The 16,383-nt window shown below is 42.5% G+C and overlaps 1 protein-coding gene across 1 annotated transcript in view; it reads right to left on the bottom strand.

Moving 5' to 3' along the window:
• Positions 1–16,057, bottom strand: part of MEOX1 (mesenchyme homeobox 1) — a 32,763-nt gene extending 16,706 nt beyond the window's left edge. The window contains exon 1 of the mRNA XM_069067558.1: positions 15,156–16,057. Within this exon, the coding sequence (XP_068923659.1) occupies positions 15,156–15,609 (454 nt within the window). The 5' untranslated portion in view covers positions 15,610–16,057. The remainder of the gene's footprint in view (positions 1–15,155) is intronic.
• Positions 16,058–16,383: the final 326 nt, after the last annotated feature.

Raw genomic sequence — 16,383 nt, 5'->3', positions numbered from 1 at the left:
TGGTTTTAAAAATATATATACTTTCTCATATCTGGATTTGGAGTCAGGATGGCCAAATTCAAAGTCCCATCTCTGTTACGTACAGGCCGTTGCAAATTGTCATTATTATTCTGTCATGTCTGACTCTTCATTCAACTCCCATTTGATTAGTCTTGGCAAAGATACTGGAATGGTTTGCTATTTCTTTCTCCATCTCATTTTACAGATGAGGAAACTGAGGCAAATAAAACAGAGGGAAGTGATTTGTTCAAGGTTACCCAACCAGTGAATGTCTGAAGTTGGATTTGAACTCAGATCCTCCTCACTCCAGGATCAGCTCTCTTTCCATTGCACCACTGAGCTACCTTAAGAAAAGGATTTAGCATTTGATAACATAAGATTATCCCTGGACACTGTTTTTCAGAGGATGTTCCTTCATAGGAATATAGACTTTACATTAGAAGAGATCTAAGAAACCCTCTAGCCCCCTCAGAAACTTTGACCCCTAGAGTCTAAATGAGTGTCTAAGGTCACACTGATAGTCAATAGCAGAGCCAAGCTTAGAATCCTGAATGTCTGACTCCAAATTCCGCCTTCTTTCCACTATATCAAACTTCCTTTCATTGTTATGTGGCTATGATTGTTATTACAGTGAAACATGAAAATATTTATTTCAATAGTAACTTACATAGGGTGTCCCAAAAATATTGGTGCAGTTTTATAAACTTTAATAACTTTAGAAACAGGGATGTTACAAAATACCCCTTCTCAAAATTTGAAAGTTTATCTACTTAATTTCTTTTCATTTACTCACTTTTGTGAAGTCTGAATAATCCATTTAAAATTTTGATTTTTAACAAGACAAGCACCCCTGTCATTATACATTTCATGCCCGACAATTTCTGAGTGGCACTTTATCATACCAGTGAATTGGTGGAGGACATCCTCTCAGTCACCTGCCTTATTGCCTTTAAACTGTTGTGGGAGCATCAAAACCTTATTCTTTGGGTAAGCTTTCATCATCATTCCAAAGACATATCAGTCACTGACCGTGTTTCCCCGATAATAAGACCTATCCCGAAAATAAGCCCTCTCCTTACTGTGCAAGATTCCTCTAAAATAAGCCCTCCCCCAAAAATAAGCCCTATTGAGATTGCTACTGTAGTGAAGGTGATCCCCTGCGCTACACGCTACATTACGGTACCCTCTGTATGCACCGTCCCCCCCCCCCACCCCCCCCGTGAAACGCATGCTGCGCTCTGAGCTGCATCCAATCAGAGCTGCAGCAGTGAGCGCCTCATCCTGTTCTTCCCCAGTGATTTGCTTATTGAATAAAGGTACATTTTTTTGTTCACATTTACCCGTTTATTAAAATTGCTGTCAATGTTCATTAAAATAAGCCCTCCCCTGAAAATAAGCCCTCTGGTGTTTTTCTGTCCAAAAAAAAATAATAAGACAGTGTCTTATTATCGGGGAAACATGGTGAGCAGCAGTTGATGAAAGTTTTTACCAAGTTCGAAAATTGATTAAAATATTGAATAAGACAATGGTTATGTTGAATTTAATTTAAAAAATTATTCTTAAAATTTTAAGTAATTGACCTTCAAATTTCTTTTAAAGTTTTGAGGCTTTTATACTTCAGAAGTTATTGAAGCTTAAAACTGAATTAAACCTTTTTTTTTGTGGTTTAGTCATGTCTGACTCTCTGTGACCCCATTTGGGGGTTTTCTTGGCAAAGATACTAGAGTGCTTTGCTATTTCCTTCTCTAGTTCATTTTACAGATGAGGGAACTGAGGTAAACAGGGTTGAATGACTTGCCCAGGGTCACACAGCTAGTAAATGTATGAGGTCACATTTGAACTCTGGTCTTCCTGACTCCAGACCTAGTGGTTTAAGCACTGCCCCATCTAGCTGCCCATACTAAAACTTTTGGGACACACTATATATGTACATGTTCTTTTCCCAGACTGAAAACTTCTTGTGGTTAGGGACAATTTCATTTTTGTCTTTTAATTCCCTGAGAGCACAGTTCTTGACACATAGTAGGTGTTTAGTAAATGGTTGCTGATTGATTGTAATGGAATTCTAGCTTATTTCTCCTGTTTCAGCTCCTCAGGACATAGCAATAAATACATCTTAAAAAGTTCCGACAGCTCAGCACTGGCTGTTCCTATTTGTGGGCAGGAGTTAAATGCCCCTATTCCCCCATGCCAAGCCACAGAAGCCTTCTTTTGGAGGGCTTGCCCTAAATCAACAATTACAAGGGTCAGAGGGACTCATGTTTCTTGTTTAAAGGAAGATACCAATACAGAGGTTCTCTGATGAAATCCATGAATGCGCCCACACAGCTGCCAATTGGATGTGTGTGTGTGTGTGTGTGATTATGGTTTCTATGGTGCACTTTTATGACTACAAGGCAGATTATTTCATAAAAAAGTGTCATATCTGTCAGTCTCGCTTAAAGTCAGCATTTTATCATGGCTGAAAGAAGGCTCAAGTCCTAAGAGGTCAGACTCCTTGGAGGAGTCCACTTCCATAGCACTGGTCATCCCAAACCCATGAAGTTCAATTTCAGTACCAGGCAGTGGATCAACCTGGAAATAATATCTCTCAACTAATAGGAAAGCATATTCCCTCCCCCCCTTCCCCTCAATAGGGGTTGGTGAATGGTAGGTGCAGAATGAGGCATACATTGCCAGATGTGGCCAATGTGTTGATTTAATTTAATTGTACTTCTGTGCTACAAGGGAGAGCTCTAGGTGGGAACAGGAGGGGACAGTCATTGAGTCACTGAGAAGTGAATGGTGTAAAAAAAGGGCATAGATCTAAAGCTAGAAGGGGTCTCAGGTCATCTAGTCCAACACTCTTATTTTACAAATAAAGAAACTGAGGACCAGAGAAGTTAAATGGCTTCCCCATGGTAACATATACTAAGGGTAAAAGATAGAACTAAATAGATATAACTAAATACAAATTAAACTAGGTAGAAATTAAATAGATGGAATTAAAAGCTAGAAAAGATAGGATTTGAACCCAGGTCCTTTGAAGATAGAGTCTATGCTTTTTTCACTGAAAAGCCAATAAGACTTTTTTTTATGAATGAAAGAGGAAAGGAAGAAAGAAGGAAAGGAAAAGAAAGGAAGGAAGAAACAAAGAAGGAAAGAGAAAGAAAGGAAGGAAGGAAGGAAAGAAAAGAAGGAAAAAAGAAAAGAAGGAAAGAAGGGAGGAAGGAAGGGGAAAGAAAAAGAGGGGAAGAGGGGCGGCCAGGTAGCACAGCGAGTAAGAGCACTGGCTCCAGTGTTGAGAAGACCTGGAGATCGAATCCTGGGCTCAGACACTTAGCACCCACCCAGAAACACCTGGCCGTGTAACCTTGAGCAAGTTACTTAACCCCAATTGCTTAGGGGAGGCCAGGTGGCTCAGCGAGTAAGAGCACTGGCTCCAGTGTCGGGATGACCTGGATCAAATCTGGGCTCAGATACTCAGCACCACACCCAGCAATAACTGGCCATGTAACCTTGAGCAAGTTACTTAACCCCGATTGCTTTAAAAAAAAATTTTAAAAAAAAGAGGGGAAGAAAGTAAGGAAGGGAAGGAAGGAATGAAGGAAAGAAGAAAAGAAATAAAGGAAAAAAATGACATCTCATCTTGAAGGCAGGCTGGAGAAGAGAAAACACTGCTGCTCTATTGCAAAGAAGAGAAACTTTTAAGTTATAGGATCATGGAAGCTCAGATCTAGACCTCTAAGGGCCCTTAGAGATCACCTAGTTCAACCTCCTCAGTTTACAGAAGAGGAAACTGAGGCTCAAAGAGGGGAACTTCTCCAAGCTTACATAAGACCATGGAGTCATAGATTTAGAGCTAGAAGGGGCCTTAGAAACTATCTAATACAATTCCCCCCCCATTTTACAGATGAGGTAACTGAGGCCCAGAGAGGTTAAGTGAATTGCCTGAGGTTGCACAGATAGAAGATATCTGAGGTCAAATTTTGAACAAGTCTTCCTGTCCCCAGGCACAAAATTCAATCCACTGAGCTGCCTAGCTGCCCAGGTCATAGATATAGAAACGGAAAGGACTTCAGAGGACCTCTGACACAAATCCTCTCATTTTTCAGGTAAGAAAACTGAGGCCCAGAAAGGTTGTCACTTGCTCAAGGTCACATGAATTGGAAGTAGCACAGTCAGAATTAGAACTCCTCTGCATTGTACCATACTGTTTACCATGTGAATGGGGGGTGCCAGTATTATTATTATTTTTTTTTTCATAAAAAGGAGAGAGAATCCATGTGGAAGGGGAAAGTCAGGGATTGGTGTCTACTCCAACTTCCAGGGAATGACAGAGGAAAAGATGAGATATGGTGGGGAGAGCAGAAGGAAAGGGGACTGTGTTGACAGTCAAGGAGGTGGGAGGTGGGGTGTGAGGGGACAGAAGGGCTAAATAAGATGGGGAGAGTGGGGATGCATCAGAATGGGTTGAGAGCAGCGGTAGTCAGCAGGGTTGGGGAAATGACTGTGAAGTGAGGGGGTATCTCATAGTAGGGGGTAAGGTCAGATGGGAACACGGGGAGGGGAAAGGGAGAGAGGGGGATGGGTTGAGGCTCCCTCTGGCTTTGTTTATTTTTATAAGTTCCAGATGCTGTTCTTAGCTGTCACTGAAGGAAATGGCATGCTTGAATGCCGGAGCCTACTCACCGTTTCTCTGGATTCTTGGTTTAGGGAAAAAGAAGGATGTTTAAAAAAAAAATAACCTTAAAAAAAAAAAGGTAGAAGGAAGGGGGAGTTTTCCTGGCCCAGAGCCCAGGAACCCCTTTGGGTGGGAAGGCCTTACTCTGATGACTGGGGGCCAGCTGGGAGGGTAAGCCTGCTCACATAGGGAGGAATATCTTTTTGGAGGACTGCCAATTAGAAGCAAGTTTACTATAAGGCAGCATCCCTATGGATCTGCTCATGACCCATGGGTTTAATTCAGGGGTGGGGAACCTGTGGCCTCGAGCTCACATATGGCACTCTAGGTCCTCAAGTGCGACCTTCTGACTGAATCCAAGTGAATCGATTCCCCACCCTATGCATACATATACGTGTCTAGTAGAGACACACACACTCATATAGGTATTTCAATATTTAGAAGACACTGGATTCAAACAGCTCTCTCTTTTTCTCTCTCCCACTGTCTCCTTCCCTTCTCCCGTCTGTCTCTCTGTCTCCCTCCCTCTTTCCTTCTCTCCTTTTCCTGTATACTCTCTCTGTAACATCCCCTATAAGCACATGAATATACCTATATGTATACACATACATATATATATATATATCAATTTGAACCAGTCTCTTCTAAATATTCACTAAATAGTAAAATATATTATAAATACTTGGGTGACTTTGGGAGAGTCCTTCCTCCTAGGAAGGAGGGCCTCCATCTCTTCACTTGTAAAATGAAGGAGTTGGACTATATGGCCTCTGAGGTACCTTATAGCTTTAAGCCTGCGTCATTTAACCTTGATGGGCCTCAGTTTCCCCAAATGTAAAATGAAGGAGTTGAACAAAATGACTTTTAAGGATGTACCTAGCTCTAAATCTATGACCCTATATTTAGCAATTTGGAAAATTCCTATTTTCAACATTTTATTTAATTAGCGTAATTTTAGCCAAAACAATTTCATATGAAATAAAAGCTTTCATTAGCTATTTGGGACTATTTTCCATATTAATGAGAGAAATTTAATTAATTAATGAAATTTCCTATGTCTCCTATGTCTTCCTATGAAATCTCATTTATACTAATTAAATAAAATATTGTTGAAAATTTCATTCATTTCATTTCTTGAAAATATGCATAGCTAATGAGATTTCCTATGTGTCCTGACTTTAGGGACACCCTGTAGAAACACTTTCTACCTGTGCATTTGGGCAATTGGTCTGAAACTGAGTCTTAAGAGATTTGCCTGAGGCACCTGAGAGTCGCTGACTTACCCATGATGCTCCTGGTCTTCCTGTCGCCAAAGTCTACCCTCCCTCCATGATATCAGACTGTCTTTCCAATAGATAAATAGGTCTTGAATATAACCACATAAATTACTTATTTTTTTTTTTTTACAAATGTTTGTAAAAGCTGTTGAGAACAAACAAGCACATGCTTATTTAATGAATCCACAATAGCTTTTTGTCCTACTGTACTTTTTCTTTTCTTTTTAGGCAATCAGGGTTAAGTGACTTGCCCAGAGTCACACCGTAACAAGCGTATGAGTCGGAATTTGAACTCAGTTCTTCCAGACTTCAAGCCTGGTTCTCCATTTAAGGCGCCATTTAGCTGCGCATCAGGGTACTTTTTCACTCAAGACTAAAGAATAGTTCACCTGTGAGGGGTGGGGGCATAGTGCCAAGAAGTTGTTAGACATCAGAAAGGTGCCCTTCTATTGGAAAAGGCTGGGAGAATACCAAACTTAGGTGCCGTCTGTCCCGAGGCAAAGGGAGAGACAGAGAGAGCTCTGTGGAATTTGGTTCAACATTTATCTAGAGACCATTATGCCCAGGGCGCCGGCCTCTGGTTTGTAGCTCAAGGCTACATTGATAAGGTATTAAAACTCAAGCTACTTAGCAGCCTCGTCGATAGTAAACACCAAACTTTCCCCTTTACTTTCTCTGGGTTTCCTCATAGGGTAGTGGCTCAAATACTGGACTAATAACAAATCCTGCCACAGGACCCTGAGGGTGAGCATGGCAACTCCCTTAACTTCAGCTCTATCTCTGTACAAGGGAGAGAGGTTGGTATAATCGGCCCCTTCACCCCTTCCAGTTCTAAAGCCATTCTTCTGCCCATAGCCTTGGATCTTAATTTCGTCTTCCTCCCTAAGGGCTGTAAGCCTAGAGAAGGGATTTCTAGTCTGCCTGCAGCTGTGTAGTTATTCAAACCAACTTCCGGTTGCCTCTGGTTGGGGGGGGGGGGGAAGGGGGAGACGGATGAAGGAGGAAAGGCAGTGGAGTGGTGGAGAGTGCTGAATTAGCGACCTGAAGAAAGTCAAACAACTCAGGTCTGACAACTGGGAAGGAAGAACAGAAACACCCAGGCAATTCCTGCAAAGCCAGTGCGGGACACTGAGTCACAGCCTCCCCCATTTTCAATCAATACTGACATCCGAGTTGTGTTTCCCAGAAAGGATAAGCCAACAGCTAGAGAAAAACACTCGACTTTTAAAAATCACCAGTTCAACCCCGCACCATCCTTATTTATCTTTATTATTTTTCAAAGAGAAAAACAACAATAACAACAACATTCTAAACCTAAAACCCAGCGAAGGGAGGTGACTGGATTAAGGGTGCACAGCTAGTCAATGACAGCTGGCACCAGAACCTTTGAACCAGGGTCTGCTTGCCCCCAATTTCATACTGCTACCAGTTTCATTTAGCATTCTGAGGGAGAGTAAAGCCAATTAGAAAACTGCTTTCCAACTGGTGCTCTCTCTTGCCTATGAGTCTTTGGGGACACGTTTTCCAGTTTTCATTGTGTGTTTATGTCATTACAAACACAATAGCGCTAAAATGCTAACTCGGTTCTCCTTTTCTTGATCCCTTACATGTGAATGCGCGTTCTGAAGCTGAAAAGCTGGGGAAGGGGTGAACATTAGCTTCTGTTCTTGTGGGGGAACTGAATTTCTGGGCTCACAGGATTTTCAGTTTGGAGGTGGAATGTTCCCTAGGCGACATCTAGCATATCCCCTTCATTTTCCAGATGAGGTAAGTGAGGCCCAGAATGATGAATTAACTTGCCTAAAGTCAAGTACAGTCAGAGTTATAATTTGAACCCAGGTCCTTTGACTCCAAACTCCACAGAAACACTCTTTCCGATGTAACACATATCCTTACTCCTCTTTCTCCATGTTAATTCTGTGCCATTTTGTGTTATGCTTTCGAATTAAGTAAGCCTCATCTGGTTACTAATAGTTGAGGTTTTTTGCCTAAGTTTTTCAAGGCCCCCAATTTTACCTTGCTGTGGTCAGAATGGCACCCATCTTTTGAAAGATTTTTGTTGTTCAGTTACGTCCAACTCTTTGTGACCCCCTTGGAGTTTTCTTGGCAAAGATACTGGAATAGTGTGCCATTTCCTTTTTCAGCTCATTTTACAGATGAGGAAACTGAGGGAAACAGGTGAAGTGACTTACCCAGGGTCACACAACTAATAAGTGTCTGAAGCTGAATTTGAGCTCAGGTCCTACTGACTCCAGGGATGGTGTTCTATCCACTACACCACCTAATTGCCTCCCCCCACCCCCTTAAAAGATAATTATCTTTAAAATTCTCCTCACACTATTGCTATATCTCTATAGAACTGAGGCAGTTATCTCCAAGCATATGACTCCAGTGCTAAGAAATTATCCCATCCCAGGACCCCTTCAAATGTTATTTTGGTCTAGCCTCAGACACTTAACATTTACTAGCCATGTGACCTTGGGCAAGTTTCTTAATCTCAATTGCCCTAAAAAACAAACAAACAAATGATATTTTGGGATTAACCCTTTCATTAGTCTGTGACTGGCACCTCCTTTCCTCTTTCTTCGTCAGGAGGCCATTTCCCTGGACAGTCTTACTTATGAAGGGGCTGGCTTGCTAAGATACTAATAGCTTAGTATTCAACAATGGGTAATAGGTGCTAAGAGGGATGTTGAGAATGTGTTGAAGTAGAAGGTGCTGCCTTGTGAGGTAGTGAGTTCCCCATCCCTGGAGGTTTTCCAGTTCTCTGGATGATCATTTGTGAGGGTAGAACTGGTGTTTTTTTTTTTGAGAGATTCCTTTGATAAACTTGTCATATATTGATCACTGCAGAGAAGGGTTCTCTATCAGGCACAACTTGGACTAGGTGGCTTCTGAGATCCCTTTCAGCTCTGATATCCTGTGTAATCTGAAGCTTCAGCCCAGACGGTGGCTTAAAGTGGGGCTTTTTCTTTCTCACTGACCCTTGCCCTTCTTGGTGCTAGTTTTACGTTTCAGGCATACTTTACTGCCACAAGCTCTGTGCCTCTCTCAGGCGTGGAAAGGTCAAGTCGTGCCTTGATTGTTGTAGCCCAGGAGTACCCATAGCAAAAGGGCTTCATTCCCAAGAAGCCGTCACAGTGAGCTCTAAACAGACTTCTTGTCCTAGTTCCCTTTTCCTCTTAGAATATAAACTTCTAGAATGTTTTGTCTTTTATTGTATTTTATCCCCAGCATCATCAGAACCACCAAGAATAAAAGCAGGGCCAAGGGCTGAGAACATGTATCGGCCGTATGTGTGCACTCTGAGGATGGAGGGTGAGGTTGGCTGGTGTCAAACTTGATTAAAGCAGGAAAGAAATGTAATAGAGGAAGGAGGGCAGAGCCAGGGCCCAGACAAATGGGGTTTTACATATGATTAAATTTATATTAAATGAAACAGACAAAAGATTAAATGCTTCCTTCCCTTGAACTCTACTATGAAACTGCCAATTTCTCTCACAATGATAAATTCAATTGACTTATGATTTTTTTTGGGGGGGGGGGCTCCTACTATTCAGCTAGTTTAGGGGAGGGGTAAACAGAAACAACCAAACAGTTGTCACCACTGAGGAGTGTTGATTTTGGAAATAGTGAGATGCTTGGAAGAGTCCCATGTAAGATAACATCACATTTCATAGGAGAATAGGTTTAGCAGGGAGAAATTTTAAGAGGACATTGAATCCAACCCCCTCATTTTACAGATGAGGAAACTGAGGCAGAGAATTATCAAGTGACTTGCCCAGAGTCATATATGTAGTATCCAAAGCAGGACTGTAACCTAGGTCTTCCTAACTCCAAGTCCCATGCCCTATCCACGATGCCATGATGATAACAGGAGGTTAAGTCAACAGAACCAAGTAGAAAGGTAGCAATGTGCCTGAGCAGTATCAGGGGCAGCCCTTTCTTTATTAGACTTGAGACATCAGAGTGGAGTTAAGCCAGTTTGGTTCTTAGAAGGAGAGCAGGTAGAAAAGGGGAGGGGAGGCAAGGGAAAATCGACATTTAAACTACCAGGTGTCCAGGCACCCCTTAAGGGTTTTGTTGGTAAAAGATGAATGAGGAATCTTCTTCGGTGCCCCTTCTTCCCTATCTCTTTTCCCCCTACCAAACCCCTGGAAGAGCCTAGAAGACTCCAGTTGATTTAACACCTGAACGTCAGGACAGAGCAGTGGTTATGAGGATCTTAAAGGCAGGGATTGTGCCTTATTCATCTCCATAGCCTCCACAGCACCTAAGACAGTGACCTGCCTAACCCCATTGGGTAAACTATTCTGGGATGCTAGCAATGACAGATAACCACATGTTGAGTTTTTTTGGGGTCAGTGTAGGGTGAAGGTGTAGAAGTGTTGTCTTTGGGATAAGTTCTGTTTGTTTGGAGCTCAAAATGCACCTGCTTAGTTTAGGGAAAGTTTGTATATTGATCATAGATTTTGAGCTAAAAGCTATGACATTAGAGGTCATAGGGTCATATATTTGGAATAGAAGCGATCATCCATAGAACATTATCCAGTTCAACCTCCTTTTTTCAGGAAATTGAGGCTCATAAAAATTAAGCAGCATGCCTAGGTCATACAGTTGGTAAATATTAGAAGCAGGATCTGATCTTTTCCACTATACCACACTGCCTCCCTGGTAATCATGGGGGGATTAACATAGAGGGATTTGGTTATTGATGTTAGTTAGTCCTCTACAATTATAGAAGAGGAAAGCTGAGATTTAGAGACGTTAAGGAATTCACCACAGATCATAAAGGCAGTAAGTGGGAGAGGTGTAATTTGAACTCAGGTCCTCTGATTGCATTTCCAGTGTTCTTTCAGCAGAAGTTTCTCAGTGGATAAAGCTGGACTTCAAGGCAGGAAGACCTAAATTTAAATCCAGATTCAGTAGACTCTGTGCAAGGCATTTAACCCTTTGCCTCAGTTTCCTTAATTGTCAAAATGGAAATAATGACAGCACCTACCACCCAGGGATGTTGTGAGGGTCAAAGGAGATAATAATTATAAAGGGCTTTGTAAACCTTAAAGATGATTATTAGCTATTACAGTGCCTGGCATATAGTAAGTGTTATATAAATGTTGTCATTGTTATTATTTTAATAATATTTTAAAATATAAGACAACATCTCCTGTGTAGGGTCAGATAGTAATGCTGGGGCAATATGGGAGTGAATGAAATACCAGGGCCACTGACAGCCTCACCTCATAAATATGTGCTGTTTTTCCCAAGGAGGACCAGACAACGGCACCAACCCACGCTGCTACAGAAAAAACAACTCAGAACATATGGTCTCCTGATGGCTACTCAGCAACATCACCTCCGTGGATGGAAACCTTGTTATTGCAATGACTTTCTAAACAAAATTGCTCCATGTGTTATTTGTATAATAATAAAACCAGAAAAACACAGAGGAGCATTCAATCCAACTCAATGAAGTACCCTCGCCATTTGCAAGCACAAGCAAGAGTGCTGGGCTGTCTAGGGCAATGAAAAATAATTGCAGTAAATTTGTCAGATCCTGACCAACCATTGTCCGGTCTCAGTCTGTTTTCACTCACGGTTCCACTGGAAGGCACATATAACCTCGCATTTCAGGAAAATCGAGAGAGTAGAAGGAGGAACAGTGAGAATGCAAAATGAGATCTTTCCAATGTAGTTTTGGAGCTGACTTAGAATCGTTGGAGGAAGACAAGGGGAGCCAGTACCTTAAGTCACAGAGCTCGGGTGAGGGTGGGAAGGGGCAGGAGGGAGGCTGTTCAGATTACTTATCTCACTGAGGTTTTAAAGGGTCAACTCTGCTTATTGGTATGTGCAAAAACATTACAATGAATTGAGATTCCAGAGATTGTTTAATGATAAGGACTTTTTTAAAAACCTAAAACATGTCATTTTTTTTAAATAAAGGAAATTATTTCTTTGGAGCCTTTAATTGTTCTGGCCACCACATGATGAGGCAGCCTAGCATCATTCCTAGAGGGCCAATTTTGGATCCAAGAAGAATTACAGTATTTCCTCTGGGACATAATAGCTGTGTGACAGTGGGCACCTCTTTGCTGGAAGCAACTTTCTAAAACTATAAATTACAGGTAAACTGCTGATTTCATCAATGAAAGTAGTTTCCTAGGCAGCTAGGTGACTCTCTGGAGTCAGGGAGACTCCAATTCAAATCTGGCCTTAGACTTATACTAGCTGTGTGACCCTGGGCAAGTCACTTGACCCGCTTTGCCTCAGTTTCCTCATCTGTAAAATGAGCTGGATAAGGAAATGCCTTGAAAGCCTCAAATGGGGTCACAAAAAATCATATATGTCTGAGCTATTTAATAAAAAAGTTTCCTAAGGTGATGAAATCATAGATTCCTTCTTTCTCCCCCTGCCTGCACTCACACAGGTGAAAATAGCTTCAGTTTTGCCCTCCTCTGATGAAGCATAGAGGGAATACACAGGTTCTTTAAGCCTAGGCCAGTGGGGCACAAGCCTGACCAGATCCCATCATGCCTGGAAAGCTCTTGAACCCAGTCCACGCAACAGACTATATTGCCTATCCGAGCACCAAGCTAGGTAGGGAATAATAATAATGACAATAATAGAGAAGGATGAGGCAATAATATGAAAAATAATAAATAATATAAAAATAATAGAAACTTTCACTCAACAAAAACTCTTATCATTCTATTCACCCACATAAGTTTGCTGAACACTAAACATTAAGAATAATAGCAGGCTAGTGCCTTGCCTCAGGAGCATTTCTGAGACCTATGAAACAGAAAGGTAAGAACAATGAAATAATAAGAAAGGGCTAACATTTATGTAGCACTTTAAAGTTTGCAAAGTGATTTACATAGATAATCTCATCTGATCGAAAGTTTAAGGTTTACTAAGTGCTTTATACACATAATCTCCTTTGACTGGATTTAAATTATCAGGTTTACTAAGTGCTTTGTACACATAATCTCCTTTGACTGGATTTAAATTATCACTGGAAAGTTGATGTTAGAGAATGAACTTTTTGGTGACTTATAAAATCTGCCAATGTTAGTTTTTTTGGGGGTAGGGGAGAAGGGGATGGCAAATGTAGATTTGCCAAAGATTCAATTAGGGTCTGTCAGGTGAGGTCAGACTGGTGTACTATAGACCCACTCACTGAAAGTTATCTTTGATTAAGAAAGAAGGAAAAGTGAAGTGGGGAAGAACGTGGTAAAGGAAGAAGACAGGAGAGACCAGTTTCCCATCCTGGTTAGATTTCTTATTGCAACTGTAGAATACATTACTGGGAAAATGGTGACAAGCAAGGATCTTAATTGTCCTAGACCATCAAGGGCACAAAGGAAAATATTAACATCGCTAATAATTAATTTTGGGGGCAGCTAGGTAATGCAGTGAATAGAGTGCTGGCTCTCAAATCATCTTCCTGAATTCAAATCTGGTCTCAGACTCTTACTAGCTGTGTGACCTTGGGCAAGTTACTTTGCCTTGTTTGCCTCAGTTTCCTCATCTGTAAAATGAGCTGGAGAAGGAAATGGCAAACTACTAGCTGTGTAACCTTGGGCAAGTCACTTTACCTTGTTTGCCTCAATTTCCTCATCTTTAAAATGAGCTGGAGAAGGAAATGGTAAACCACACCAGTATCTTTGCCAAGAAAACCCCAAGTGGAGTCATGAAGAATCATACACAACTGAACAACATCAAAAGGATTAATTTAAGGCATCATCACAACCACTCTTTGTCTCAGCTAGTTCCAGTCCTTCAACGCCATAGAAATGACTAGCTTTGTGATCAGTGTCAGCTCCAAGGGTCATTCTGCCCACTTGCCTTCAGTGTGAAGGCTTTCTGACCTCAATCCAGGTTGAGGGTTTCCTAAAGCACTGCTGCATTTTCACAATGAAATAGGTGTTCCTGACCCTGATCCCAATCCTGGGCAGTGTCCTAGGCCAGTCAGCTATACTTTTGTGGTAAATGAGTTTGCTCTTTGGGAGCCTTAATATGAAATGGCGCCACCTTCCCCCATGTTCATGCCAAGGTGAGGGATGAGGAAGACCTCCTCTACATTCCCTGTCCTGTGCCAGACCATTCTGAAGCATTGCCCAAGTGATACCCCAGGACCCATTCATTTCTGCCCCCATGCTATTCCCAGCCTCTTTTATTATCTCCCTACTGTGCAGAGCTAGGGGAAGTGTTTACAAATTGCAAATTGCTTTAAGTTATTAAGCCTAAGGAAAACACTTCCTAACAATTAGTCATACTAAAGTGACATGGGTTACTGCCCGAAGTTTTGAGTTCATTCTCACTGGAGGCCTTCTGTGAATGACCACTCATCTGTGGCATGGAAGTTAGGAGTCTTTTACAGTTATGGCCACAGAGCTGCCCTCTAGCTCTGAGATTCTGGGATCCCTCCCCCTTTCACCAGTTTCATGGGATTCTGACCTTGATTAACCCTTCCTTAAATCACCAAGGGGCACTGTGTTTTATGCTGATTTCGACTTCCTCTCCCTCATCCCCTCTGAGTCCTACCTTTCCCCTACCCCCTGTTGCCCCATTCATTCTCTTGTGTCAGCTCAGCTCCACCGTCTTATTTGGGATGACATTTAAAAATGCTAGATGGAGAGTTTTGACTGAAACCCCAAATCCAAATAATCATCAAGGGTAGGACTGTCACCCCAAGGAAATATGGTTTTAGGCAAGTGGTCACTGAGTTCCAACGTGCCTTGCTTCTTTAAGGGCCAACTTTATGTGGTGTTTGCCATATGATTTGGGTTCTCTTCAGTTAAGTGGGAATCAAGCAGGCCAGGGTGACTCGAAAGCACTGCCGTATCACCTGGCAGATCAATTTGAGTGTCCTGTTTTTTTTTTCCCTGAGCTTCCATCCCTTTCCTTGGGTCAAAAAACTATTTGACAGGATCTAGACCCTAGAAATTGCCGATCCTCTTCCCAGAATACACTTTCTTTGGCACAGCATTTCCATAGGGTGTAGAATCCTAGAATAATAAGTCTTCAAACTAGACACAGCTTTAAGGGACCATCCCATCCAGCCCTCTGCCTCAGAGGATGACAATTGTCCCGATGCTACAGACTAGGTAACTAGGCCCAGAGAGGTTGAACAATTTTCCCAAGGCTACACAGCTTCTAAGTGCCCACCTGTCCCAGTGCTGGCCCCCTCCCATCTCCCCCATGCCACTTACCTGAGTTCTCCTTTTTCCTTTTCGCTGATTTTTTCTCAGTTTCATTGGCAGTGGTCCCAGGGACCCCATAGTCCTCCCCTAGGCTCCCTACAGCATCCATGAGGCCAGGGCTACTTTCACCCACCTCCCCAGGACTCAAGGTTGGGCCTGGGGTGAGTCTTCTCCTGGCCTCAGAGCCAGGGAAGTGCCAGTCAGGGGGCTGTGGAAAGGCAGGGTGCTGGTCAGTAAGGAGCCTCTCCTCTCGGGGCAGGCTATGGGGTGCAGCGGCCAGGCACGAGGCAGAGAAGTCAGGGTACGTCGGGAAGTCTGGTTTCTGGTGGAAGGAGAATGGAGCAGGAGGGTAGTGGGGCAGTGCCATTGGCCCGCTGACCTCAGAATGGGGGCTCCGAAGGCAGCCCCACAGTGGGGCTGGAGAATGGGGGCCCCTCATACAGCTGTTGGCTGCTGAATCCATCTGCGTCTCCGGCTGCGGTGCTGTGCTCAGTCCTCCCACAAGTGAGCTCAGTTGTTACTCTTTAATTCAGATTAAAAAAAAAAAGGAAACCACCAAAAAAAAAATACAAACCACCCAAGACAACAGAACGCCCACCCAGACAACCCCCAAACAAACAAAATCCCTCCCTACTTACAAAAAAAAATCAAATATATCTCCTCCTCTCTCTCTTTCCACCTATATAAAACTTCAGCCTCTAACTTCCCACCCTCTAACGAGTCAGCCTGTTTATTTTGGTTCTATTGTAAATGTATTTGTTGGGAAGCAGTAGATGTGAATGAACATTTTCACTGTCCTGGCTCAGACCCACCAGCTGGTTAGGAGTTGCTAGCAGCCCAGCCCAAATGCACTTCCCAAGGCCCTGAGACTCCTGTGAGAGGCTGGACAGGGGGGGCTGGGGAGACACTTTTTAAATACTGTGGTGGGGAGAGAATGACAAGTTTCTGAAGTGAAATGTGAGAGAGGGGAAGGAGGGGTTAACCTGCACACATTAGATCCTCCAACCAAAGCAAAGCACTGAGCTATTAATCATCAGAAACCTTATATGCACATCTAATGGGATTTGCAGATGGAGATTTTTTAAAGAAACATTGTATGTATTTTTTTTTAAAGGGGAGAGAGCAGCACACACACAGAAAGTCTTTCATGTTTCCCTGTAACACTATTAAGTTATTTTTATTGCACTGTTAACAAAATTCCCCAAGTCTTGGATTTGGAAAAAGCCTTAAACCAGAT

The sequence above is a fragment of the Petaurus breviceps genome, unplaced genomic scaffold (assembly GCF_028583685.1).
Source record: "Petaurus breviceps papuanus isolate PSGF00001 unplaced genomic scaffold, PetGlider_PUasm1.0 90750, whole genome shotgun sequence".
In the NCBI taxonomy this organism is placed as follows: domain Eukaryota; kingdom Metazoa; phylum Chordata; class Mammalia; order Diprotodontia; family Petauridae; genus Petaurus; species Petaurus breviceps.
Note: the sequence above shows the minus strand (reverse complement) of the source record. Positions and strands in the feature narration are given on the sequence as shown.